General features: G+C 56.4%; 2 protein-coding genes across 10 annotated transcripts in view; one reads left to right on the forward strand and one right to left on the reverse strand.

The window, feature by feature from the left end:
• SECISBP2 (SECIS binding protein 2) overlaps positions 1 to 19,430 on the forward strand; it is a 39,503-nt gene extending 20,073 nt beyond the window's left edge. For 6 of the 8 annotated variants that reach the window (XM_042912166.1, XM_042912168.1, XM_042912170.1 and 3 more), the window contains 8 exons: positions 10,751 to 10,914; positions 11,382 to 11,517; positions 12,748 to 12,934; positions 13,425 to 13,645; positions 15,967 to 16,048; positions 17,702 to 17,856; positions 18,086 to 18,257; positions 18,587 to 19,430. In XM_042912166.1, coding sequence (XP_042768100.1) covers positions 10,751 to 10,914; positions 11,382 to 11,517; positions 12,748 to 12,934; positions 13,425 to 13,645; positions 15,967 to 16,048; positions 17,702 to 17,856; positions 18,086 to 18,257; positions 18,587 to 18,902 — 1,433 coding nt within the window. In that variant the 3' untranslated portion in view covers positions 18,903 to 19,430. The remainder of the gene's footprint in view (positions 1 to 10,750; positions 10,915 to 11,381; positions 11,518 to 12,747; positions 12,935 to 13,424; positions 13,646 to 15,966; positions 16,049 to 17,701; positions 17,857 to 18,085; positions 18,258 to 18,586) is intronic. The other 2 variants (XM_042912167.1, XM_042912169.1) reach the window with 2 other exon arrangements.
• Positions 19,431 to 20,409: 979 nt separating this feature from the next.
• SEMA4D (semaphorin 4D) overlaps positions 20,410 to 24,342 on the reverse strand; it is an 80,246-nt gene continuing 76,313 nt past the window's right edge. For both annotated transcript variants that reach the window (XM_042914219.1, XM_042914218.1), the window contains 3 exons: positions 23,877 to 24,086; positions 22,194 to 22,291; positions 20,410 to 21,631 (listed from right to left, as the gene is read on the reverse strand). In XM_042914219.1, coding sequence (XP_042770153.1) covers positions 21,605 to 21,631; positions 22,194 to 22,291; positions 23,877 to 24,086 — 335 coding nt within the window. In that variant the 3' untranslated portion in view covers positions 20,410 to 21,604. The remainder of the gene's footprint in view (positions 21,632 to 22,193; positions 22,292 to 23,876; positions 24,087 to 24,342) is intronic.

Below are 24,342 nucleotides of genomic sequence, written 5' to 3' on the forward strand. Positions count from 1 at the left end.
CTGACTGTGTGTCTCAGACCAACCCAGGTGCTTTGGTAGAAGTTGGTAATTTGTTTTTACCTTTACATGTGGGCAAAGTCCGCTTTTCCTCGGCAGTTAGCTTTGGGCTTGTTCTGTATTTTTTAATGGGATGGTGAGTCAGGTGTGGCCACAGGAGGAGACAGAGGAGAGGCTCAGGAGAACACAGTTTTATTGTACTCCCAGGTTCTTAGAGACACGAGGTGTGGCCTTGGCTGGCAACAGGGTAGACGGCAGGCACAGGGCAGGAGCAAAGGGAGGGCTTTTAGAGGCCTGATGATTAGTGATGTTGAGCATCTTTTCATGCACCTGTTGGCCATCTGAATGTCGTCTTTGGAGAAGTGTCTGTTCATGTCTTTTGTCTTTTTTTTTTTTATTAAAAAATTTTTTAATGTTTTTATTTATTTTAGAGACAGAGCATGAGCAGGGGAGGGGTAGAGAGAGAGGAAGGCACAGAATCCAAAGCAGGCTCCAGGCTTTGAGCTATTAGCACAGAGCCTGACGTGGGGCTCAAACCCACAGACTGAGATCATGACCTGAGCCGAAGTTGGACGCTCAACCAACTGAGCCACCCAGGCGCTCCTTTTGTCTGTTTTTAATTGGATTGTTTGGTTTTTTGGTTTTTGTTTGTTTTGTTTTTTTGGTGTTGAGTTGTGTAAGTTATTTATGTATTTTGGATACTAATCCTTTATTGCCTATGTCATTTGCATGTAACTTCTCCCATTCAGAAGGTTGTCTTTAAGTTTGATTGCTTCCTTCACTGGGCAGAAGCTTTTTATTTTGATAAAGTCTCAGTAGTTTTGTTTGTATTTCCCTAATCTCAGGAGACATATCTAGAAAAATTCTGCTACAGCCAGTGTCAGAGAAATTAGTGCCTGTGCCCTCTTCTGGGATTTTTATGGTTTCAGGTCTCGAATTTAGGTCTTTAATCAGTTTTCAACTTGTTTCTGTGTATGGTGTAAGAAAGCAGTTGTTTCATTACTTTGTGTGTAACTGTCCGGTTTTCCCAGCACCATTTGTTGAAGAGACTTTTTCCCATTATGTATTCTTGTCTCCACTGTTGAAGGTCAGTGAACCATACAATTGTGGGTTTATTTCTAGCTTCTTTATTCTGTTCCATTGATCTATGTGTCCGTTTTTGTGCTGGTTCGATTACTACAGTTTTGTGGTAGAGCTTGAAGTCTGGGATTATGATACCTCCAGTTTTATTCTTCTTAAGATTGCTTTGGCTATTCGGGGTCTTCTGTTGTTCCATTCAGATTTTAGGGTTATTCTAGTTCTGTGAAAAATGCTTCGATGTTTTGATAGGGGTTGCATTAAATCTGTAGATTGCTTTGGGTAGTATGCACGTCTTAACGATATTTGTTCTCCCCACCCATGAGCATGGAATATCTTTCCATTTGTGTGTGTTATGTTCAGTTTCTTCTACTGGGGTTGTATAGTTTTCAGAGTACGTGTCTTTCACCTCCTTGGTTAACTTTATTCCTAGGTATTTTATTATCTTTGGTGCAGTTGTAAATGGGACTGTTCTTAATTTCTCTTCAGTCTATTTCGTTCTTAGTGCGTAGAAATACAGCAAATTTCTGTACATTGATTTTGTATCCTGTGACTTTACTGAATTCATTTATCAGTTCTAGTAGTTTTTGGTGGAGTCTTTAGAGTTTTCTGTATATAGTATCATATCTAAAAATAGTGAAATTTTGACTTTTTCCTTACAGTTTGGAAGCCTTTTCTTTCTTTTTGTTGTCTGATTAACGTGTCTGGGACTTCCAGTACTTTGTTGAATAAAAGTGGTGAGAGCGTACATCCTTGTCTTGTTCCTGACCTTAGGGGAAAGCCCACAGTTTTTCACCGTTGAGGATGATGTGAGCTGTGGATTTTTCACATGTGGCCTTTATTATGCTGAAGTGTGTTTCCTGTAGATCTACTTTGTTAAGGCTTTTTAACATGAATGGTGGTTGTAGTTTGTCAGATGTTTTTTCTGCATTCGTTGAAATGATCATATGGTTCTTATCCTTTCTCTTGTTGATGTGTTGTATCACATTCATTGATTTGCAAATATTGAGCCCCACTTACATCCCAGGAATAAGCCCCACTTGATCCTGGTGAATGATTTTTTTTAATGTGTTGTTGAATTTAGTTTGCTCATATTTTCTTGAGAGTTTTTGCATCTGTGTTCATCAGTGATGGAGGTCTGCAGTTCTCTTTTATTGTAGTGTCTTTATCTGGTTTTGGTGTCAGGATAATGCTGGCCTCATGGAATGAATTTGGAAGCTTTCCTTCCTCTTTTATATTTTGGAATAGTTTGAGAAGAATAGGTGTTAACTCTTCTTTAAATGCTTGGTAGAATCCACCTGTGAGGCCCTCTCTGGTCCTGGACTTGAGTTTGTTGGGAGGTTTTTGATGAGTGATGCAATTTCCTTGCTGGTAATTGGTCTGTTCAAATTTTGTATTTTTTTCCTGATTCAGTTTAGTGGAGGTTATATGTTAGTAGAAATCTATCCTTTCTTCCAGGTTGTACAGTTTATTGGCATATAATTTTCAGTAATATTCTTGTATAATTCTCTGTGTTTCTGTGGTGTTAGTTATTTTTCCTCGTTCATTTCTGATTTTGTTGATTTCAGTCCTCTGTTTTTTTTTCCATGAGTCCGGCTAAAAGTTTATCGCTTCTGTTGATCTTTGCAAAGAATCAGCTCTTGGTTTCATTGATCTGTTCTATTGTTTTGTTTTGTTTTTTGTTTAGTTCCCATATCATTTATTTCTCCTATAATCTTTATGATTTTTTTTCCTTCTACTGGTTTGGGGGTTGGTTGGTTCTTTTTCCACCTCCTTTAGGTGTAAGGTTAGGTTGTTTATTTTAGACTTTGCTTGTTTCTTAAGGTAGGCCTGTATTGCTGTAAACTTTGCTTTTAAAACCACTTTTGCTGCATCCCAAAGGTTTTGGACTGTCATGTTTCCATTTTCATTTGTTTCCACGTGCTTTTTGATTTCTTAGTTGACCCATTCATTGTTTAGTAGTATGTTGTTTAACCTCCAGTTATTTTTGGTCTTTCCAAATTTTTCTTTGTGATTCTTGGTTTCATAGTGCTGTGGTTAGAAAAGATGAATGGAATGACTTCTCTCTTTTTGAATTCGATGAGACTGGTTATGTGACCTAATCTGTGATCTCTTCCAGAGAATGTTCCATGTGCGCTTCGAAAAGTGTGTACACTCTGTTTTATGATGAAATGTTCTAAATATATCTGTTGGATCCATCTGGTCAAATGTGTCATTCAAAGCCATTGTTTCCTTGCTGATTTCCTGCTTGGATTGTCTGCCCATTGCCGTAAGTGGAGCGTTAAAGTCCCCTACTGTTAACGTGTTACTATTGATTACTCCCTTTATGTTTTTTAGTAGCTGCTTTGTGTCTGGGCACCTTCACGTTGGGTGCGTACATGTTTACAGTTATTGTCTTGTTGCATTGTCCCCTTTATGAGTATAGGGTGTCCTTCTTTGTTTCTTGTTTTAGTCTTTGTCGTAAAGTTTATTTTGTCTGATAAAAGCATTGCTACGCTGGCTATCTTTTCATTTCTCTTTGCAGGATAAACACTCTTCCATCCCTTCCCTTTCAATCTGCATGTGGCTTTAGGTCTGAAATGAGGCTTTTGTAGGCAACATTTAAGTGTTTTGTTTTAGTTCATTCTGTCTTATGTCTTTTGACTGGAGCGTTTAGTCGTTTACATCCAAAGTAACTATTTATAGAAACATATTCGTTGTCATTTTGTTACTTGTTCTATGATTCTTTTTGTAGATCGTCTCTGTTCCTTCTCTTGCTCTCTTCTCTCATGGTTTGCTGGCTTTCTTTAGTGATATACTTACAGTTCTTTTTTTTTTATTTTTGCATATGTGTTACCAGTGTTTGATTTGTGGTTGTCATTAGGTTTCCATATCATATCTTATACATAGTTTGTATTGAGTTGTTGGTCATTTAAGTTTGAATCCATTCTAAAAGCACTAAATTTTTACTCCTTTCCCACTGTGTTTTGGGTATATGGTGTCATAGTTTACATCCTTTTATTTTGTGAATTCCTTGACTGAGTTTTATAGATAACGCTTAATTTTACTGCTTTTGTGCTCCCTGCCTTTCTTACTCATGCTTATGTGGTTTTTCCTTTCCACTTACAGAGGCTCCTTTAAAATTTCTTGTAGGGCTCGGTTAGTGGTGATGAATTTTAACTTTAACTTTTGTTTGTTTGGGAAACTCTTCATCTCTCATTCTATTCTGAATGACAGCCTTGCTGGCTAGAGTGTTGTCAGCTGCAAGTTTTTTCCTTTCAGCATCTTGACTAGATCGTGCCACACTCCCTTCTGGCTTGCAGAGCTTCTGCTGAAAAATCAGCTGATGACCTTATGGGGTTTCCCTGGTATGTAACTGTTTTCTCCCTCACTGGTTTTAAAATTGTCCCTTTATCAGTAATTTCTGCCATTTTAAGTTTTTTGTTTTTTATACATTTATGTATTTTGAGAGACAGCGAGAGACAGAGTGTGAGCAGGGGAGGGGCAGAGAGGGGGGAGACACAGAATCCGAAGGAGGCTCCAGGCTCCGAGCTGTCAGCACAGAGCCCGACACGGGGCTCAAACCCACAAACTGTGAGATCATGACCTGAGCCGAAGTCAGACGCTCAACGGACTGAGCCACACAGTGCCCCTCTGCCATTTTAGTTACTAAGTATTTTGGGGTGGACCTCCTTGGGTTTATTTTGTGTGTATGGCAGGGGAGCTCTGTGCCTCCTGCATCTGGATTTTTGTTTCTTTCCCCAGATTTGGGAAGTTTTCACCTATTATTTCTTTAAATTAGCTTTCTGCCCTCCTTTCTCTTCTGGAACTCCTAATATGAATGTTATGACACTTGATGGTACTGCTAAGTTCCTTCCCTTAGTCTTTTTTCATTTTTTTTTTCTTTTTCTCTCTCCTTTTCTACTTGATGGTTTTCGTTTTCCATTGTTACGTTCCCCGGGTCACTGATCGGTTCTTTCTTCTGCTTCCTCTAGTCTACAGTTTATTCCATCTCGTGCACTTTAATCCAGTTATTAAGTTCTTTGTCTCTGATTGGTTCTTTATTTACATTTTCTCTCTCTTTGTCAAGGGTGTCACTGAGGTCCTCCACTCTTTTCTCAAGTCCACTGAGTTTTTTTTATGACCATTACTTTAAATCTCTGTCAAGAATATCATTTAACTCCATTTCGCTTAGCTCTCTTGCTCCGATTTTGCCGTGTTCTTTCTTTGGGACATACTCTTCTGTCTCCTCATTTTGTCTAATTCTCTGTTTCTGTGTGTTAGGAAAGTCAGCTGTGTCTCCTGCTCTTGGAAGTCGTGGCCTTATGAGGAAGAGGTGCTGCAGTGCCCTGTGGTGCAGCGTCCCCTGTTCCCTAGGGCCTGGCGTTTCAGGGACGTCACCTGCATGTGTTGCATGTGCCCTCCTGTTGTGGCCTAGGCACTTTTTCCTTCAGTCTGCAATGGCTCTCTGTGCCTGTTTTGGGCAGTGTTTGGTCCCGTGTTGTGAGCTCACCAGTCAGGGGCTGCTGTAGGCTTGAGTCAGACCGGATGTTTGCGGGCAATGTGGTAGCACCGACCGAACTGCAGGGAGCTTTCCCTGTGTTGTCTCCTGAGAAGCTTGTGTTGGTGGGTGGGTCCTGCAATCAGACCACATGTCCGACCCCTGCCCACTGCTGGGGCCACAGTCGGACCGGTGTGTGTGGTGATCGTCCCCTATCCTGGGGCAGGAGTCACTTGGGAGTGGTGCTGGGCTCTTGTGGAGTTGCTTGCTCACTGCCTGGCTGGTGGCACTGGTTTGGATGGGCTTGGGCCCAGGGCACATTGGAGGGGGAGATTGACAGGAGAGCTCTGGGGCGGAGCTCCTGATACCAGCAAGGTCCCTGCTGGTCCGCTGCCACTGGGGACCTGCGGTGCACAAGGAAAACTCCCGGAGGCAGGCCTGGATGCAGGGGGTAGGTCTGCAGAAGAGCATGGGAGTGAGGGGCACAGTGCTGGCAAGGTCCAGTCCACTGTGGGAGGGGGCCTGCCGCTCTGCCCCAGAAAGCTGCCGAGGCCAGGGTAGGGGGGCAGGTCCTCAGGAGAGTGCAGGGCTGGGGTGTGGGCAGGACACAGTGTTACCAAGCAAGGTGGAGAGTGTTCACTCTGTGCTGGTTCCCACAGGTTCCTGGGTGTCTCGGCTGGGGGTGGGGGAGGGAAATGGCACCTGCCAGCTCTTTTGTTCTGGGAGAAGTCTTCCGAGGATCCCTGCCCCTCCGGCCCATGCTCTGAGGTCAGTAAACATATCTTCCTCCCGCATACCCCAGGCCTGTTTTCAGCCTGCTGCTTGTAGGCTGTACCTCAGCAAGGCTAGCGTGCTGTCTCTGTGAGGGTGGGTCTCCGTTTCCCGTAGCCCTCCAGTTCTCCTGGCGCAGAGTTATTGATTCTTAACGTTTCAGGTGCTATGCCCTGCTTGACTAAGAACCCACAGTGTTAGACCTGTCCGGTTTTCAAAGCCGAGTATGGTGATTCATCTTCCCACTGTGGGTTCTGGGTGTCTGGTGTGGGGTCTCCCCTTCTCCACTCTGCACCTGCTGCATTTCTCCCTCCTGTGGACGGTCCTACAGGTCCATTTGGCTCCAGGCCGTGTCTCCCCCCTTCCTATCATCTTTGATGTGGCCTCTTCCATACATTTAGCTGGGGAGAGTCTGTTCTGCCTGTCAGGTCCTTTTCTGGGTTATTTACACTCACGTGGCTGTTATCTAGGTGTAACCATGGGATGGGCTGAGCCTAGGACCCTCCTACTCTGCTGTCTTCCCCAGAAGTAAGATTTAGCCTTAAAAGACCCTAGGATTTTCAAAATGGTCAATGAGCATTGGCTTCAACTTAAAGTCACCAGCCGTATTAGCCCCGATGAGACGGCCGGCCCGTCTTTGGAAGCTTTGAAGCCAGGCGCCGACTTCTCCTCTCCAGCCACGGAAAGTCCTAGGTGGCATCTTCTTCCTACGGGAGGCTCTGGCCTCAGCCCCGAACACCTGCCGGTGAGTGCGGCCGCCGTCGTGATCCCCTCAGCCGGATGCTCTAGAGAACTTGCCGCAGCTGCCCCTTCCAGCACTTCCACGTCGGGGCGACGGCCTCCTTCCTCAGACCTCCGGAAACCACCTCCGCTCGCTTCAGACTCGTCCTCTACAGGCTCCTCACCTCTGTCAGCCTTCACGGGACTGAAGAGTCAGGGCCTCGCTCTGGGTTAGGCTTCTCCGAAGGGAAGGCTGCGGCCGGTTTCATCTTCTGGCCAGGCCACTAAAACGTTCTCCACGTCAGCAATAAGGCTGTTTTCCCTTTTTTTTTTTTTTTCTGTTAAGAAATAGAGGGGCACCTGGGTGGCTCTGTCAGTTAAGTGTCCGACTTCGGCTCAGGTCACGATCTCTCGGTTCATGGGTTTGAGCCCCACGTTGGCTTTGTCCTGACAGCTCAGAGCCTGGAGGCTGCTTCGGATTCTCTGTCTCCCCCCTCCCCTGCACCTCCCCCTTTCCGAATATCCTAGGCCTGTTTTCAGCCAGCCTGCTAGGGCGTGCGCGCTCTCAAAAATAATCAGTAAAAAAAATTTAGAAAGGGTGGGCGAGCATGCAAGTGGTGGAGGGCAGGGGGGAGAGAGAATCTTGAGCGGGTCCCAGCACAGAGCCTGATGCGGGGCTTGATCTCGTGACTGTGAGATGGTGACGTGGACCGAAATCAAGAGTCGGACGCTTTACCGGCCTAGCCACCCAGGCTCTCCCGCTTCTACTTTCTTACTGCCCGTGCGTTCGCTGGAGTGGCAGTTAGCGCCCTTCAGGAACCACCGTGGCGGTCACAAGAGCTTTGGCTTTGGCCGGTCTCGGCTTTCACCGGGCCGCCTCGTGGCTGAGCACGTAGAGGCCATTGGCGGGACTGTCAGCTGGCTTGATTTCAGTGCCGCTGTGTCTCGGGGCCTGGGGGGGCCCAAGGAAGGGGACAGAGACCGGGGAACGGCCGGTCAGTAGAGCAGTCTGCGCATAACACTTACCGATTAGGTTCCGCGTCTTACACGCGCGTGGCTCGTGGGGCTCCGAACAGTTGCGGTGGGAAGTCCCAAGATCACTGGTCACAGATCACCACGAGCAGTAATAATGATGAAGAAGATTAAGATCTTGTGCGAATTGCTGCAGAGAGACACAGGGTGCGAATCTGACTGGAAAAAGGGCGCCGGGACACTGGCCAACACACGTGCCTGTGCTCCGGGTGCCGTCGCGCTCTGGCCTCCACTGTCATCTGCGAGACGGCAGGTGCCCCTGGTCCCGCTCCCGTTGTGGTGAGCTGCTGTCCCCCTGCTCTCTGTGGTCGACCTTCAGCACTGGGCCCGGGCGCGTGCGCTGTGCATCTGTCTCCGTGCGCCCTGCCTTGGCTGTGCCTTGGCTCTGGGCACCGATGCTCTCCTCAGACTCGGGAACTTTCAGTCCTGTTTCTCTCGTCCCCCTCACCCCACGTTATGCGTGCGTCAGTCTGCGGGCCGTCGCCCCACTGTCCTCGGGTCGGGTCGCGTTTCTTAATCCCTCTGAGTGTTTTCTTGGGACTGAATCGCTTGTATTGATTCCTCTGCATCCTCACTGGCGTTTCTGCCGTGTCAGGTCTACTGCGGGGCCCCCTCTACGGTTTCTTGTCATCGAATCCCTGGCTTCAGATGTGCTCACACATTTGCCTCGAGTCCCTCGTCGGCCATGTCCCGCAGCTAGCAGCGCTCCCCCGGCTTCTCTTCTCATCCTTTTCTGAAAGTCTCAGAATTTCTTGAGAATAGTGAACATTTTAGTTAGCATGTTGTCGCAGCTCGGGATTCGGAATCCCGCCACCCCCCACCCCCACCCCCACCCCCCGAGAGCAGTGATGGGCAGTGGTTTCGTTGGGGATTTTTTAGTAGCTGCGCAGGTCTGGATCTGAGAGCTCGCTGGTGTCTCAGCTCGGTGGCTTTTCCCTGTTCCTACTGTCCGTGGCGCTCCAGGGGTCACTCCTGCATCTGCACGGCACACACACCGGAGGTTGTGCTCAAACGCGTGGAGATGGCACAGGCGCCTCCGCCCGTGTGGTCGCAGGTGTGTGTTCGCTTGCGGGCCGTGCTCAGGCCGGCCGTGGCTCGGGGCCCTGGGACTCGTGTGTTGCCCGCACACGCACGAGGGCTCTGTCGCCGGCAGGGATGTGGGCGGCCTGGCTCTCGCCCTGCTGCTTGCCCGCAGACGACCACCGCCGAGGCTGCCTGCCCGGCCTGCTGCCGGGTCACCTCTCTGAACGCTCACGCTCTGATTCCAGCAGCCCCTTCCGGCAGAGACCGTGAAGCTGCAGGTTTTCACAGGTGCTCCTCCGCCCTGCTGCAGCCAGCTGTCGGCAGGGAGAGAATGGGAGCACCCCGGACGGGATGCCCCAGACCGTGCTGTTCCCACCGGACTTCGATGGAGCACCGGTAGAGCTGTGTCGTTTGCTGTCAGCCTTTGGTCGCGTCCGAGGGGGCTGACGTGATGTGTCATGACAGCTGTGTCCCGCCTGGTGGCTGCTCTTTGGGCTGGGGGTTGGCGTCTTCACTGTGCGTGTGGGAGGGATCCCAGGCAACCCGCTCATGCCGTGTGTAGAGAGTCGCCTGGCAGAGGGCAGACGGGAGGGGCCCAGGCGGCGGGAGTCACAGGAGCCCGGCGGAGGTCCTGCCTTGGGAGGTGGCGTTAGGGACAGAGCGAGTGGATGTGAGCAGGGTCAGCACGGGGGGTGGGGGTGGGGGGTGGTTCAAGAACGGCTCGTCGCCTGTATGTCTCAAACCGACCGTGGGAGCACAGCTTCGGAGATCCCAGCAGCTGCGCGGGGCTGGCGGTGGCTTGGAGCCGGAGTACAGACCCGTTGTGGGCCGAAGCAGGGCACCCGGCGTGCCGCCAGGGAAGACGCCAGTAACCTCTGTATTCCAGACCCGAGGAGGGCAGGGAGATAGTGGGGTCCTTGACGCTGCATGGTGGGGACGTGGGGGGTGTTGTCCCGTTCTCTTTTCTGGGGTGTGTGTGTGGAAATGGTCCCCGAGAGAGGGAAGAGAGGGTTTCCTCGGAGCCGGAACGAGCTGGGAAGGGGAGCAGGATGGGAAAGCGCAGCAGAAACGGCAAGGCGCGACTGTGATCTTGTGTGGATGGTGGGGCGCTTGTCACCAGCTGCACAGGAGCTGATCGAGGAGAGTGTATTTTTGTCTGGAAAACTCAAGAATCCGCTAGAAGAATTCCTAGAATCTTATAAGCTAGGGAGGGAGGAGGGATGTGTGGAAACCCGTGGCCCCTTCTGCAGAGGCAGGGTCAGCTGGAAATGGGGAGGCACTCCTTGGGAGAGCCGTCGTGAGTACGCGCTGTCTGGAAATACCTAGTGTCAGGAGGGTGGGAGGGTGGGGGGGTGGGGGGGGGGTGGGGGCCCACGGGTGGGGGGGGGTGGGGGGGGGGTGGGGGCCCACCCCACCCCCAGTCTACCCTCTCCCGGGCAGCGTGCAGGTGCCATCACAGGGATAGGACGACGCTTCTCCCCAGATCAGTTGATGGCTCTTTTGGATCTCCCCCAGAAGACACTAAACTCCCCTGAGAGCCGTTGCCCATGACAGGGCTGTGTGAGCATCCGTTTGATGAGGACGAGGGAGGTCACGGGCGGACGGGCAGTGTGGCGGCGTCCTGATGAGTGCGTCCCCTCCGTGTGGCAGTTGGGGCGGTGCCGGTTCTCTCCAGAGACCCCGTGTCGGGGAAGAAGGGCCACTTCAGCCAGGTGAAGACCCCACACAACCCCTTGGACTCCAGCGCCCCGCTGATGAAGAAGGGGAAGCAGAGGGAGGTCCCCAAAGCCAAGAAGCCGACGTCGTTGAAGAAGGTACAGGGTGGCCATTTGAAACGGGGTGCGGAAAAACCTAGGACTCTCCTGTGTGTGCGTTACGTCTTCCGGCTCCTAGCGTTTTACGTGTGGATGTGGACTCCCCTTGCATGTGCCCTGTGAAGAGGCGTGTGTGGTTCTCTGACGAGCGGTCCCCCCCTGGGTGACAGGGCAGAGGGGACGCGGCAGGGCGCCCCTGCTGCTGCAGGCGGGGAGTGCTTGGCCGTGACGTCCTCCTTCTCACCCCACCCGGGGTCATCTGCCTGCCGTTCAGATTCCATGGATACGGGTCCCGTTGGGGCTGTCGCGGCCGGCGGAGGGTGGCCCGGGTCCAGTGTGCCCGGCTCTGCAGGCCCTGGGGAGGCGCGGCGTCCGTGAGCTGACGTCGGGTGGCGTGTTTTGCAGGAGAGCTTTTCACTTAAGAGGACAAGCGTGTAGGTGTTTTAATCGCTTCTTTAATTTTAAAGATTATTTTGAAAGAACGGCAGGAGAGAAAGCAGCAGCGTCTCCAAGAAAACACTGTGAGCCCGGCTCCCGCCAGTGACGCCGCGCTGGACGGGGAGAGCGGTGGCGACGAGGCCCTGGAACAGGCCGAGCCCTCAGGTACGGAGCGCGTTTGCTGCCCCGCGGGCTCTGGCGGGGGCGGCCGTGTGCAGGGCCGTCGGGAGCCCGGTCGTGACGGCCGGTCGTTGTCGGAGCCCCCGTGGGCGGACACATCTCCTGGCGCCTGCGCTCCAGACTCTGGGGACAGCGGGGCGAGGCCCCCAGGGCGATCCGTGAGTCCTCAAACGGTTCCCGCGACCTGAAGTGGCCGTGACGGTGACCGCCAGTAAGTGCAGGGCAGTTCGCCCAGCAGCGTGGGTCGTGGTGCCGTGTGGAGAACACGCTCGGGAGCTTCTACTGAGCTACGCGCTCAGAGCAGGACACGGAGCGTGAGCCTGCGGTTCGCGGACTTCTCACAGAGGGAGCACGGCGCCCGGCTCGGAAGCACAGCAGCCCCCGTGCCCTCGGCCCGGGGCCTCGCCCAGACTTTGTTCCAGGGGAATCCTGCCACCTGTGCCCCTCCAGCCCGCGGCGTGTCTGTGGCCTGTGGCGGTAGTCCCCTGCCGTGTAGCCCTGGGGTGTGTTCACAGGCCACGTGGCAGGTGGGCGTCCAGGGAGTTTCCCCTCTGGGGTCACCAGAAGCAGGGGCACCGGCAATGTGTGTGCGTGTGTGTGCGTGTGTGTGTGTGTGCGTGTGTGTGTGTGTAGGACGTGGGCACCCCCTCCTGTCAGCATGTGCCTGGAGGGGCTCTGGGCTTGGGGGTCCACTGCCATCCACCCTTAGACGCCTTCTGCCAGGCGGGCTTCCCGGGGCTTTTCTGGGTCCGCCCCCCAGACGTCCGTCACGTGCTGTCCTGGTGGGCAGACTCCTCTGGTTATGTGTCCCCTCCCGTGTACTTGGAAGTCTCCAGAAGTCACGGGGGGACCATGAGCTTGAAGCTCGTAGTTGGGATGTTTGAGTTTGGATCTCACCAAAGGGTCATTTGCTGAAGAAGCGGTCTGAACCGTTATATATGAAGAGTCAAGGACTGTGTAAAACTGCTTTTAAAACCGGGCGATACGAACTTCAGGTTAAATATCAAAATTAAATCTGGCAACTGAACTGCCCATTTCGGGACGGCTAAAATGGTAAATTGTAGGAGTGTCCCTCCAGCGATCGACAGTGGCTAAGTCGGGTTGGGGAGGGAGCAGAGCGGGAGGTGGTCCTTCTGTTTCTCCCAAGCCGTCAGCACGCGTCCCGTCACCGCGGTGGCGTTGTGACGGGGCTGCTCTGGAGACCCCACCCCGCAGGTGCGTGCCACGGCCTCTTTCTCTGTGGCGTCGCAGAGGGGACGGAGGAGTCGGCGGCCCCCACTCCCGCGGGGCAACGCAAGTCAGAAGAGCCGCCGAGAACCGAGCCCCAGAAGGAGGCGGACGGCCTCTGCCTGGTCCCCGACGGCGCTGGCTGCCCCAGGATCCACAGCCGGAGATTCCGGGAGTGAGTGACCGTCCGGGGCGGGTGGTGCTTGCTCTGGCGTTGAGCGCCGGGCCCTCCTGTCGTGATGTGCCCCGGCCGTGGGGCCAGGCCCGGTTTCCGTCCTCGTCCTGTCCCCACATCCGGCCACTTGATCTGCGGGGCGTTTGTCCTGCTGGTGTGAAGGCAGAGGCCCTCTGCAGTCGAGGTTGGTGTTGTGGGGGGATGAGTGGGGAGCGGCCGGCTCCGTCTCGTGCTCTGCTTTCTCGGGAGCTCTGCCTCCTTCCAGGGCACAGTCCATACTCGGGGTGTGGGTTTTGTGAGCAGCAGCTGCCGTGGGGCAGCAGTGCCGTGGGGCTCAGTGGCGGGCCGCTGGGGGAGCTGGGCACAGTGGCTCTGTCCCTTATGGTCGGGGCTCAGGGAGGACACGAAACCCAGTGGGCCGGGAGCCCCATGTCTTTGGCCCCCAGAGGGCTGTGCGGTTGCCGCAGCTGCCTCGGCCCTTTTCTTTCAGTTACTGCAGCCAGATGCTGAGCAAGGAGGTGGACGCCTGCGTCACGGACCTGCTCAGAGAGCTGGTGCGCTTCCAAGACCGGATGTACCAGAAGGATCCGGTCAAGGCCAAGACCAAGCGCCGGCTGGTGCTGGGGCTGAGGGAGGTGCTCAAGCACCTGAAGCTCAGGAAGCTGAAGTGCATCATCATCTCCCCCAACTGTGAGAAGATTCAGTCGAAAGGTAACGAGCTGGTCTGTGTTGTCCCTGCACGGCCGCAGCCGGGGCGGCTTCTCCCCGCCTGTAATCGGTGGCCATTTCCAGGGGCCACCTGCCCACCCGGGGCCCCGCTCTGTGTTCCCGCCGAGGCTGCGGCCTCTTTGCTTTGAGGCCAAAGGAACTTACTACATCTCGTCAGTGTGTCCGCGGAGAAGGGAGCCGGCGGCTTGCGGTCATTTTACAGGGACAGCTTGGTAAGGCGGCCTGGGACTGTGCGAGTGCCGCGTCTGCTCAAGGGGCCTTTCGTCTGTCGATTCTGAACTTGAGTTTTAAGTGGCAGCTGTCTGAGCGTTCTCTTTGTCTCGGTTGCCTCGTCTGAGCACTGGGAGGTCACACCTGAGGGGGCTCTCTGCTCTCGCGGACACTGAGGGCTGGGAGCAGCGGACCCTCCCAGAGTCTCTCCCAGGGAGTCACATGGGACGCACGCGTGGGGTGTCGTCCACCCGGGAAGCCCATTCACCATCCGCGCCCAGGGGTGTCCCTTCCAGGGGATTTATGGGCGGCTGGTTGTGGACACCCTGTGCCCAGCCTGACTCACAGAGGGCGGTGGTGTTCAGCATGAACCCCCTCGTGCCCGCCCCATAGCCCCTTTCACGGCGGTGTGTGGGGAGCCCTCCAGAAACCCAAGTTGTGGCTCTGGCCATGGGTCCCGAGAAGCAGCCCTTTGAAGGGACAGTGGCCATGGTGCCGCTGCTCACATAGCATTTGTGGTCAATGCCGGGTGTGGGGGACAGGGACATGAGCCAAAGGGGCCCCGCATTTGTGGTCAGCTCTGGGGGTGGGGGACATGGATCAGAGGGGCCCTGGCATTTGTGGTCAGCTCTGGGGGTGGGGGACACAGGCCAGAGGGGAGCCCCGGCATTTGTGGTCAGCCCTGGGGGTGGGGGACACGGGGCCAAGGGGCCCTGGCATTTGTGGTCAGCTCTGGGGGTGAGGGACACAGGCCAGAGGGGAGCCCCGGCATTTGTGGTCAGCCCTGGGGGTGGGGGACACGGGGCCAAGGGGCCCTGGCATTTGTGGTCAGCTCTGGGGGTGAGGGACACGGGCCAGAGGGGGCCCCTGCAGTTTCTAGCAGTAAGTGGGGAATAGCTCGCTGTGGTTGTGGCTAAGGAGCACGCCCGCCTCCCCTCCTGTGCGCTCACCTCCTGTCGGCCCAGAAGTGCTAGTCCTTGGATGGTTCTGCGCCCAGAGCATGCTTCCCTGGTCCCCGCATGCATCTGGGCCAGGGTCTAGGCAGGATGGAGGGATGTGGAGCTTAAATGTTAAACCCCGAACAGACTGGTTGCAGATTGACCCGGTTCCCAGCGCAGCGGCCTATGCTTTCAAGAAGTTTCTCTCTTGGAAGAAAATCAAATAGTTCTACATAACTAGGGGCCAGGTGCTGGGGGACATGGGCAACGTTTTCTCCCCAGGCAGATATTAGGTGCTCCACATGGGGGTCTGTCTGTGCACAGAGGGGCTGGGCCAGGACCCCGCAGCAAGCCCGGTACCAGCAGCGCTCCTTTCTTTTGAGGAGTAAGCCCTCCAGATTCCTCCCGACCCCCAGAGGAGCCACCATTCCCACATTTGACATGTCCTTTATGGTGTCTGCGTGTGTGTGTGTGTGTGTGTGTGTGTGTGTGTTTGTGTGTATGTGTGTAAGAGAGAGAGAGAGAGAGAGAGATTTGGTCCTGGCCCTGTTGGCACCTTGGTTTTTAGCTTGATGGTCTGTCTGGGGAGCCAGCTCGTAACTCTGCACACACTTGTGTTGCTCAGACGGGACTTAGGGATGTTCTGGTGGTTTCTGGACGTCTCTAGCAACGCACAGGGATGCGCTGTGCATGCTGTCCTTTCTGGTGGGGACATCTCGAGGACGAAAGGGCTGGTGCATTTGGGGGTCGTGTGGGTTACGCACCTGCACCCAGAACCTTCTGTGTAGGTGGGGGGCAGCTTTGCACTTTCCTGGGAACTGTTGGCTCCTGTTCTTTGCCCACTCGTGTCTGGGGATATTGATCTTTTTAATACCGACGTGTGCCTTTTTATATAATAGGAAAGCTCCTCGGGTAAGAGTTGTACTTTCCTGGTTTGTTATTTGCCTGTTTTCAAAACATCGTTTTGGCCACGCGAAGATCCTGGGTGTTGTTATCATGTTGGTGTTTTTTATTCTTGTTTCTTTAATTGGTTCTAGGTTTTATGCCATTTCTCAACCATAGCACTCCAAGGTTATTAAAGGTTTTTTTATATCCGTTTTCTTAGTTCTCCCACGTTTTCATTTTTGTGTTTAGGTAGACTATATTTCATTTCAGATGGGTCTTTCCAGAGGCCGACCCAGTTGTCCTCTTTCTGCTGCTTCACAGTGCTCCCCCCGACAGCGCTCAGTCCCACACGGTAGGGTCGCTTCTGGAACCCACCTTATTACAGCAAGCTCTCCTACCTGGTGAGGCTAGCCTGACGGTAGTTCCCTTTTTCAAAAGGCTTCTTCTCAGTTGCGTATTTCTGTCGTGTTATTTTTCCTCAAAAAAAAAAAAAAAAATCCTAACTGTAGTGAGAGTATTTCAGAAGTTTCAGGTGGACACGGAAGTGGTGTGTGGTCCCGGGACCACTGTGTCCCAGAGCACAGGCCCCTTTGTGATCTTTGTTCCCGGAGCACCTTGAAGCTGCTCTGTAGATCTTGATAAACCTGGTCCTACCTGCTGTGGTCTTTGGTGGCTGTCCACACCCACCCTTGCTGGCGCTGCTGGCCTTCGTGAGGACTCGTTAGGTGTGTGTGACTTGTGCACAGACACCCACGTGCAACTGTCTTGTAGTAAAGGTTTTGGGGTGGCGGGCGCGTCACCTGCACGCAGAGTCCTTGGCGCCTCGCTCGGAGGCAGGGTGGGTGGTGAGCCCGCGGCCCACCCGTTGGTGTAGGACCCTCAGTGACCTCTGTATGTGGGGTGCAGCCCGTTAATACACAGGGGACAGGTGACCAGTGGCCTGAGACGCAGTGAGTGTTGAGTGAACACTAAGCGCAGTTGGCTCGTTCACGTGACCAGAATAGATTTCTCCTTCCTGTTTGGCCTTTGTCCATGGTTTCCGGCTCACAGTTCCCCACATCCTTGGAGTTTCCCAGGACCACAAGAAAGGTGTTTTGTTACGTTAATGAGGTGATTTTTGGACCCCGCCCAAGCTGGGGCTGGTTGCCAAGAGAGCCAGCCGAGAAATGAGAGGGTTGGAACTTGGGTCCCTGTCCGGCCCCTACCCCCGGCCCCCAGGGAGGGGGTGGGGGTGGAGCCCACGACTTAGTGGATCCTGTGACTAGTCTGGAAGCCTCCACACAGTCCGGCCCGGACTGGGGTAGGGGAGCTTCCCGGTCGGTGCACAGGAGACGCCGGGGTAGTGGCGCACCCGGAGTGGGCACGGCCTCCCCGTGCGTCTCTTCCCGCGCTGGCGACTCGAGATCTTTGTCACGTCCTTTAATAAACTGGGCAAATGTGAGCAAGGCTTTTCTGGGGTGAGCGCTGTGAGCCTCTAGCAACTTAGAAGAACGGAAGGAGAGGGTGTGGGGCCCCGCAGCGTGTCGCCCCTTGGTCCGGAGCTCGGGGAACGCAGGGACGTGTGCGGGCACCAGAGGTGGGGCCCGGGGGAGGGGGGTCTCCTGGGACAGACCCACCCTGTGCGGTCTGACACGCTCTCCAGGCAAGAGTGTCGGGAGGGGCGGAATTCTTGCACAGCCAGTGGTGTCTCAGAATTGCTTGGTGGCGTGGCCCCCGCCCATGTGGGAACTGGGTCCAGAGACACTTCTAGAAGACTGAGACTTCACCGTCCGTTAGGATGACGACGCAGACGTGTTTTAGTACGTTGAGGGAGTGCCTCTTTTGGAGAGTTGCACTCTGCCTCGTGTGCACTGCCCTGGCAGTGACCGGCTCGTCTCCCGGTGACGTGGGCCCCGCTTGAGAGTGGCTGGGCCGTGTTGCTGTCTGTAGAAAAAAGCCCTTTGCGACCAGGGTCACTGCCACGCTGTGTGTGACGCGTTTCCCGTCGGTTGTTGTCCCTGACCAGGCGGGCTGGACGATACCCTGCACACCATCATTGGTTATGCCTGCGAGCAGAACATCCCTTTCGTGTTCGCTCTCAACCGCAAGGCTCTGGGGCGCAGTTTGAACAAGGCCGTCCCTGTCAGCGTGGTGGGCATCTTCAGCTACGACGGGGCCCAGGTGAGCCGGGCGTCCCCGGCAGGGCAGCCCCGAGCCCGGGGCCCACAGGGCACGTGCGGCGATTCTGAATCGGCTCCGAGCTCGCCGCTGCTCAGAGACGCCTCACGTGGCCAGCGTCCCCGCCAGCCGTCCCCCTGCTTCCCCGGGGAGGGCGCCGTCCCGACGGGCAGAGACCCTTAGTCCCCCCCCGTGGGGAGGGGCGTCACCTGTGCCCTCGCTTCCGTCCCAGGACCAGTTCCACAGGATGGTGGAGCTGACGATGGCCGCCCGGCAGGCGTACAAGACCATGCTGGAGAACGCACGCCAGGAACCGGTGGGGGAGCCTGGGCCCCCCGCCCCGGGCAGCCCGCCCCCGCAGGGCCCCCCTGCTCCTGCTGCCGGGAGAGACGAGCCGCGCTACAGTGAGTGCGGGGGGGGGGGGGGGGGGGGCGGGGGCGGAGATGTGCGGGACGTAGCAGGGGGGAGGTGGGGAATGGGCGGAGCGCCCAGGACAGCAGCACGGCCACCCCGCGGCAGGTCCCACCTGGTGTCCCGAGAGCTGGTCCCACACAGACCTCGGGGCAGACGGCACCTGAGTGGAGCTGGCCGTGAGGACAGCGCTGTCACGAGGCCAGCGTGTGCTGATGGCCGGCTGGGGGAGTCCGTGCCAGGCCCGAGTGGGGACTGAGCCCCGGGCGGCACGCCTCCCGGAGGAGCCTGTCCCTTAGCTGTGCCGCTGTCTCCCTTCTAGTGGAAATCTGGAGAGAACACCTGGAAGCCTACAGTCGGGGTGCCCTGGAGCTGGAGGACTCTCTGGAGGCTTCAACCTCGCAGATGATGAACCTGAACTTATAGGAAGACTCCTCGGGGTGTGTCGTGTATTTGGGGTGAGGAAGGGGGGTGTGGAAGACTCTGGGGCCTTCTTCACAGTTCTTCTTGGCCTCATGTATTCTGTGTGGCTGTTCGATTGGGAGGCGATTCCGAGATGTGCATCCCGGGGACGGGCGTTCGGGCGTGCTGGCGGGAACCTTTCCAAAAATTCTGAAGTCGTGGCTTTGGGTCTCTGAGCACGTGGAGTCTGGAAAGGACTGGAACGTGTGTGCTGCTCGGAGTTCTTTGCCATGAAGGAACCGCCTCCGATGTGGCAGAGCTGAGCCACGTTCGTTTGTGGAAAGAGCCGCGGGGTCACGGCCGGGCCGCTGCTCTTGGCCGCTGACCCAGCAGGGCCGAAAAGCAGTAGCCGGGCGGGGCCGCTTTTGAGGCAGGGGACTTGCTGGGGACCTGGCTTTCTGGCTGGAAGATGTGGGGATACTTGGAGGGTTTGCTAAAATGAGCCTCAGAGGGAAAATTGGTTCTTTAATCTGTGACCTCTTGATATGGATTATTCCTTTTTGTCTTTATTTTTCAAAGAAGCGATGTATATTGAAGTTTCTAAATTTCAGTTTTGATAATCTACAAATCCTTTCTTTCTCTCGTAAACGAACGTGTTGTGACTGTGGTTTCTGTCTGGAAGGCCAGCAGGATGTTGCCCGCATGCTCTCCTGTAGGAGGGCGTATTTATTTGGAATAAAGAGCGATGATTTGAGAGCCTTGCACCTCTGGCCGGCTCAGGCTCGTGGGGCCCCTGCGGCCTGGCCCGCGCCCCTCGGTGCTGTGGCTTGAATGGCAGGGGCCCGAGCGGGGCAGGGTTTGTGTGCCCAGACCCTGCCCGGCCTGCTCCTCTCCTGTCACACAGCAAGCGGCACAGGCGGGGCTTCACTGGTGCTCAGCTCAGCAACGGCTCGCGTTGGCTTTGCAAACACTTTTAGGTGAGATCGGTCACGTCACGTGCTGTACCCGAGAGGCGAGTGGCTTGTGGCGAGCCAGAGTGAGTGACGACAGAAGTGGCCTGTGGTGTGGACGTGTCAGACACCAGGCTGTCCTGTCTTCTGGACACTGGCTGCTCCTAGTGTGTGCCTGCTTCTCTGTTTGCGTCCTGAGCTGTTTAAACGGGGGGCTTGGTCGGCTTAGCGACCACTCTTGATTTCGGCTCAGGGCTCAGGTCACTATCGCCTGGTTCATGGGATTGAGCCCTGTGTCGGGCTCTGTGCTGACAGCACGGAGCCTGCTTGGGATGTTCTCTCTGCCCCTCCCTCTGCACGGTCTTAATTCTCTCAAAATAGGTAAACTTTAAGTAGATAATTAAAAAAAATTAAGTGGGGAGACGTGCAGTGAGGCCTCCCAGGCCCTCAGTCCTGTCCCCAGGGTTCTCCCTTGGGGGCCAGGAGGAGTGGCGTGGGCAGGGCTTTTCCTGCTGTCCCCGGTCAGCATGTCCCAAGTTTGCTGTCATGGGTATGGAACTCAGATTATGGAGAGAGACGTTTCCAGAGGTAAGCTATAGGGAGAACGTTAAACTGAAGAATTTCGGCGGGGGATGCTGGCCCTGTGTTCAGAGCCCCAGCCCTGGGCCCGTGGAGCGTGGATCTCGGGGGAGGGGGTCTGGTCCGTGCTGGGCCTGGCCTGGTCACATCACCTTCCCAGCAGAGGCTCCTGCCACAGGTGACGCGGCGGCCCGCGCGGTGCCGACGGTGCCGCAGGAAGTGCACACACCTCATCCCGTTTAGTTTTATTTTTCTCACCAGCGCAGAGAAGCACATGCCTCGTAACCACGTTTCCCAGCAGAGCCCTCCCCGGGAGCTGACCGCGTCCCGCTTTCTGTTGGGCACGAGAGCGCTCGGGCTACAGCGCACATGGGCGAGCCTCGCAGACACGGCGAGCGGCACCCGGAGGTCCCGGGCTCGGAGCCCTCGTGGCCTCCCCGGGCGGCCGGAGCCGCACCTGCTCGGGAACCCACGCTGCGCGCCCACGGCCTTCCACGGCAAATGCTGTCGCCACGGGTAATGGCGTGAGCGGGGCGGATCCGGCCCCAGCCGGCCGTCCTCAGGAAGTCGCGTTCGCGGCGGATCCCGCACATTGCCGGCGGGACACGCGTGTGGCTTCGTAACGAGGGGTCTGGCTGCAGGCTGAGGTCGCGAGCGGAGGCGGTGTCCGTGTGCTGGGTCATGGGGAGCCACAGCTCTGCTTTGAACGGAGGCTTTGGTTTTCTGGTACGTGCATGCCATTAAAAGCCGTCGTTCCGTAAGCGGGAAGTGTCCGTGAGGTCAGGCTGTGTGGCGTTAGGCTCCATGTGGACGCACCTGCCAGGTGGCGCCACCCAGAGGAACCTGGACCGACCTGCCGGCTGCCGCGCCTCCTGCAAGCTCGGGTCCCGCAGAACTTTCTAAAGCGGCCCGGCGCCCTGAGACCATGAGGGAGCCGGGGAGGAAGCCCACGAGGCCTTCAGTCCCTGTGGTCCCTGGGTCGGACCTCGTGGTCACCCGAGGTTGGAGGCCAGTTCCTGCCACTGGCCTGGACGCCCTGTCCCTGCCATGTGGTGGTTCAGCAGCCGGGCTAACGCAGGGTTCCTGCCCGAGCTGAACCAGGAAATCACCCCGGTGACGCGGAGTGGCCGCGGAGCGCAACAGCAGTGTTTCTGGAAGAGGACCCGTCACGCACACCACCGTCTACCTATTCCAGGTCTGTCTGTAGCTCAGGACCTGTCCTGGCTTCCTGTTTCTGCCAGACAGACCCTTCTGTCCCACATAAGCACCTAACTTTTTAACACAGGTTCTGGATTCTGTCACAGAAGCTGGGGTATGGTCACATCTCAGTAGGCAATGTGGCAGCCACTGTCCTGGGGTCTCTCCAGTGGCCGCGGGCTCGGCTGGGAGTGAACACCATGTCCTGGGGCCTAAAGGGCGCCCTTGTCACAGCTTTCCTGAAAGAACAGTGCAGAACTGTGAGTTCCTGGCAGAACACGTGCCCTTCCCGCTCCCCCCACTGTCGTAGACAAGGGAGGAGGCCTCAAGTGTCGCGGCCCACGTGCACCTCCTTTGGGTCTAGGAGGGCCTTCAAGGAAGGGGGCCCATGCGGGCTAAGTTTGCAGGACTCAGAAACGCTCAGCCTGTGTCGGCAGCAAGGAGAGAGCTCACGTCTGAAGGCCTGTGTTCGAGCCACAGGGTGTCTCCTCCGGTAAATCTCTGGCCTTGTAGCTGCCCTCCCGGCTGCATTAGCGACTCGGGAACTGGGGACACCTGTCCTATCTCCTCACTGCTGGGACAGCAGTCCCCCCACCAAGAGGGGGTGCACCCAGCGGGCCCTCCCCTGCATCTGTTCCCCCCCACTCCCCCCTGCCATGCTGACCCTCCCCAGGGATCTGCCTGGAGCCCAGAAGCTGCAGGTTACAGAAAGCAGAGTGACTGTGGGCCAAGAGCACACACGTGGGGTCCCAGCAGGACCCACCCCACCAGCCCCTGCCCACCCTGGGCCTGGCCACATACCCACGCCTTCCTCCAGCTGTGCATCATGCGGTCGTGCTCCCCAGCCACAGCCTTCCAGGCGGCCAGCTCTCTGGTCCACTGCTCCTGGTGGGTCGCCTCTGCAAGACAAGTGGGGTGCTGGCTGTCAGCCTTGCAGGCCTTTGAGGCACGGTGGGTGCGTGCAGGCCGCCAAGGCCATTCTGAGAGCCGGGTCTCTGGTTCGGTAGCGGGTGAGGCGCTCACTCTTCTGGCCTTGCCTCCTGGCTGTGGGGACTTCCACAGTCAGCGGCCCCCTCCTGCCCTTCCCCAGGCCACCAGCCCCAGGGTCACGCCGGCCCCGTCCTCATCCTGCGTGAGTCCTGTCCAGGCAGGAAAGGGGCTCTCCCTCCACATTTTGGGGTGATGCAGGGACCTCCCCCAGGAGGCTGCGGGAGCTTGATCTGTGGGGCTGTGAGGGTGGCACAGGCCAGACAGCTGTGGTTGTTTGGAAACAGAAACGCACCATGTCCCTGCTCTGCCCATGGCCCCTGTTGCTCGTTTCAGAAGTGAGTGCCAGGGACCTGAGCCCGTGAGACGTAAAGCGGAACTTACTCCTTGAGCAGGACTGGGCCGGGGCCTGGGCTCCAGAGGCACCTTCAGGGGTCTTTAACCCCAAGGGACCCTGCAGGGACTCCCATCCTGAGAGAGTCCCTGCGTTCCTAACACCCTTGCCCTGGCACCCCCGTCAGTAGACACGACAGGCTGGGTGGGCAGGCAGGCACGTCCCGAGATGTCCCGACTGTGCTCACGTCCTAGCCCGCCACCCGAGATCAAGGTCTGGTCACCGTCTGTGAACCGAGGACCAGAGCCTGCCTCTCAGGCAGCCGGGGTGACAGGTGAGCATGGTGGTTTCTGTGTTTCCACTCAGCTCTTTGCGGACAGTGCTGCCCCCACGACTTCTGCGTGATGTCTCGTGTTTACGTGAAGATTCGGTTTACCTTGCGCAGGCAGGCAGGACACTTTCCAGAAAGGGGAAGAACAGGGATTCCCACCGGGAGAGCTTTGCAATTACTTTTTTCTCTCCCCAGTCCTATACTGGAAGGACAGGGACCTTTTCAGCAGGGCCCTAAACCTAAACTCTCGCAAGCGGACAGAAGAGGAAACCCCAAAAACCTGGAACCTGAAAAGCAGAGGCACCCGTGGAAACTGAGCAGACCTGAGAAAGTGGGACCCCAGGCCAGCAACGGGGAGGCCAGACGCTCGGGTGGGGGGCTGGGCCCTTTGCCCATGCGCTGCCTCACAGGCGGCCAACGGCTCGGAAAACGGGTCCAGAAAGAGCACAGGAAGTGGAGTGGAGCAGAGGAAACAAGTGTCCACACCTCCCCGAGGAAGAGCAGGCTTCCAGTGGCCCCCGGGCCGGCCAGGCGGGAAACCCCCAGCGGGCCTGGGCGGCCGTGCGCAAAGCATGCGGACGTGACGTGAGGCAGGCCTCCACGTGGCAGGGGAGGGGACTTGGGGACAGAGGAGGGAGACACGGGCTCTCAGGACCGGCGTCCCAGACACGCCAAGGAGTAAAAGGGTGGCGGGAGGTGGGTGCGGAAGCGCCACCAGTGCCGGGGAGGCTGGCCGCGCACGGGCCACACGCTCCTCCCTCCTGCTGGCCGCCAGGGCACCAGCACGCCCGCCGTCGGAGCTGGGAGCGTGGCAGGGGCGGGAGCCGCTCACCGTGTCTCACGACGGTCACCCGCACTTTGGAGGTCCCGTTGCCTGCGGAGGACAGGACGGAGCAGCGGTACTCGGCGCTTTCTCGGATGGCGTCTCGCAGCCAGCTGAGCACGTGGGCCCTGCCGTCGGGCAGCGCGTGGGTCTGCGTGGGGACGCACATCTCCAGTTCTCGGCCGTTCTTCTCCCAGACAAAGTGGACGTCTGCGGGCCCTGGGGACACACAGACCAGCTCTACCCGGTGGCCCCCAGACTCCCACCGAGGACCACCGGGGTGGGGACAGGCGGTGTGGAGCCACCCACGCCAGGGGCCTCTGTTGTCCCAGCTGGACCCACGGTGAGGGGCAGGACAGCTTTCACGCCAGTCCTCGTGTCCCCGGAGGAGGCGTGTGCTCCTGTGACCCCGGGAGAAGAGGCGGGCCCTCACTGCCCTCCCCCGGGCTCCTTGCTCCTTCACCTCAGATGTTCT

The sequence above is a fragment of the Panthera leo genome, chromosome D4 (assembly GCF_018350215.1).
Source record: "Panthera leo isolate Ple1 chromosome D4, P.leo_Ple1_pat1.1, whole genome shotgun sequence".
NCBI classification, from domain to species: Eukaryota; Metazoa; Chordata; class Mammalia; order Carnivora; family Felidae; genus Panthera; species Panthera leo.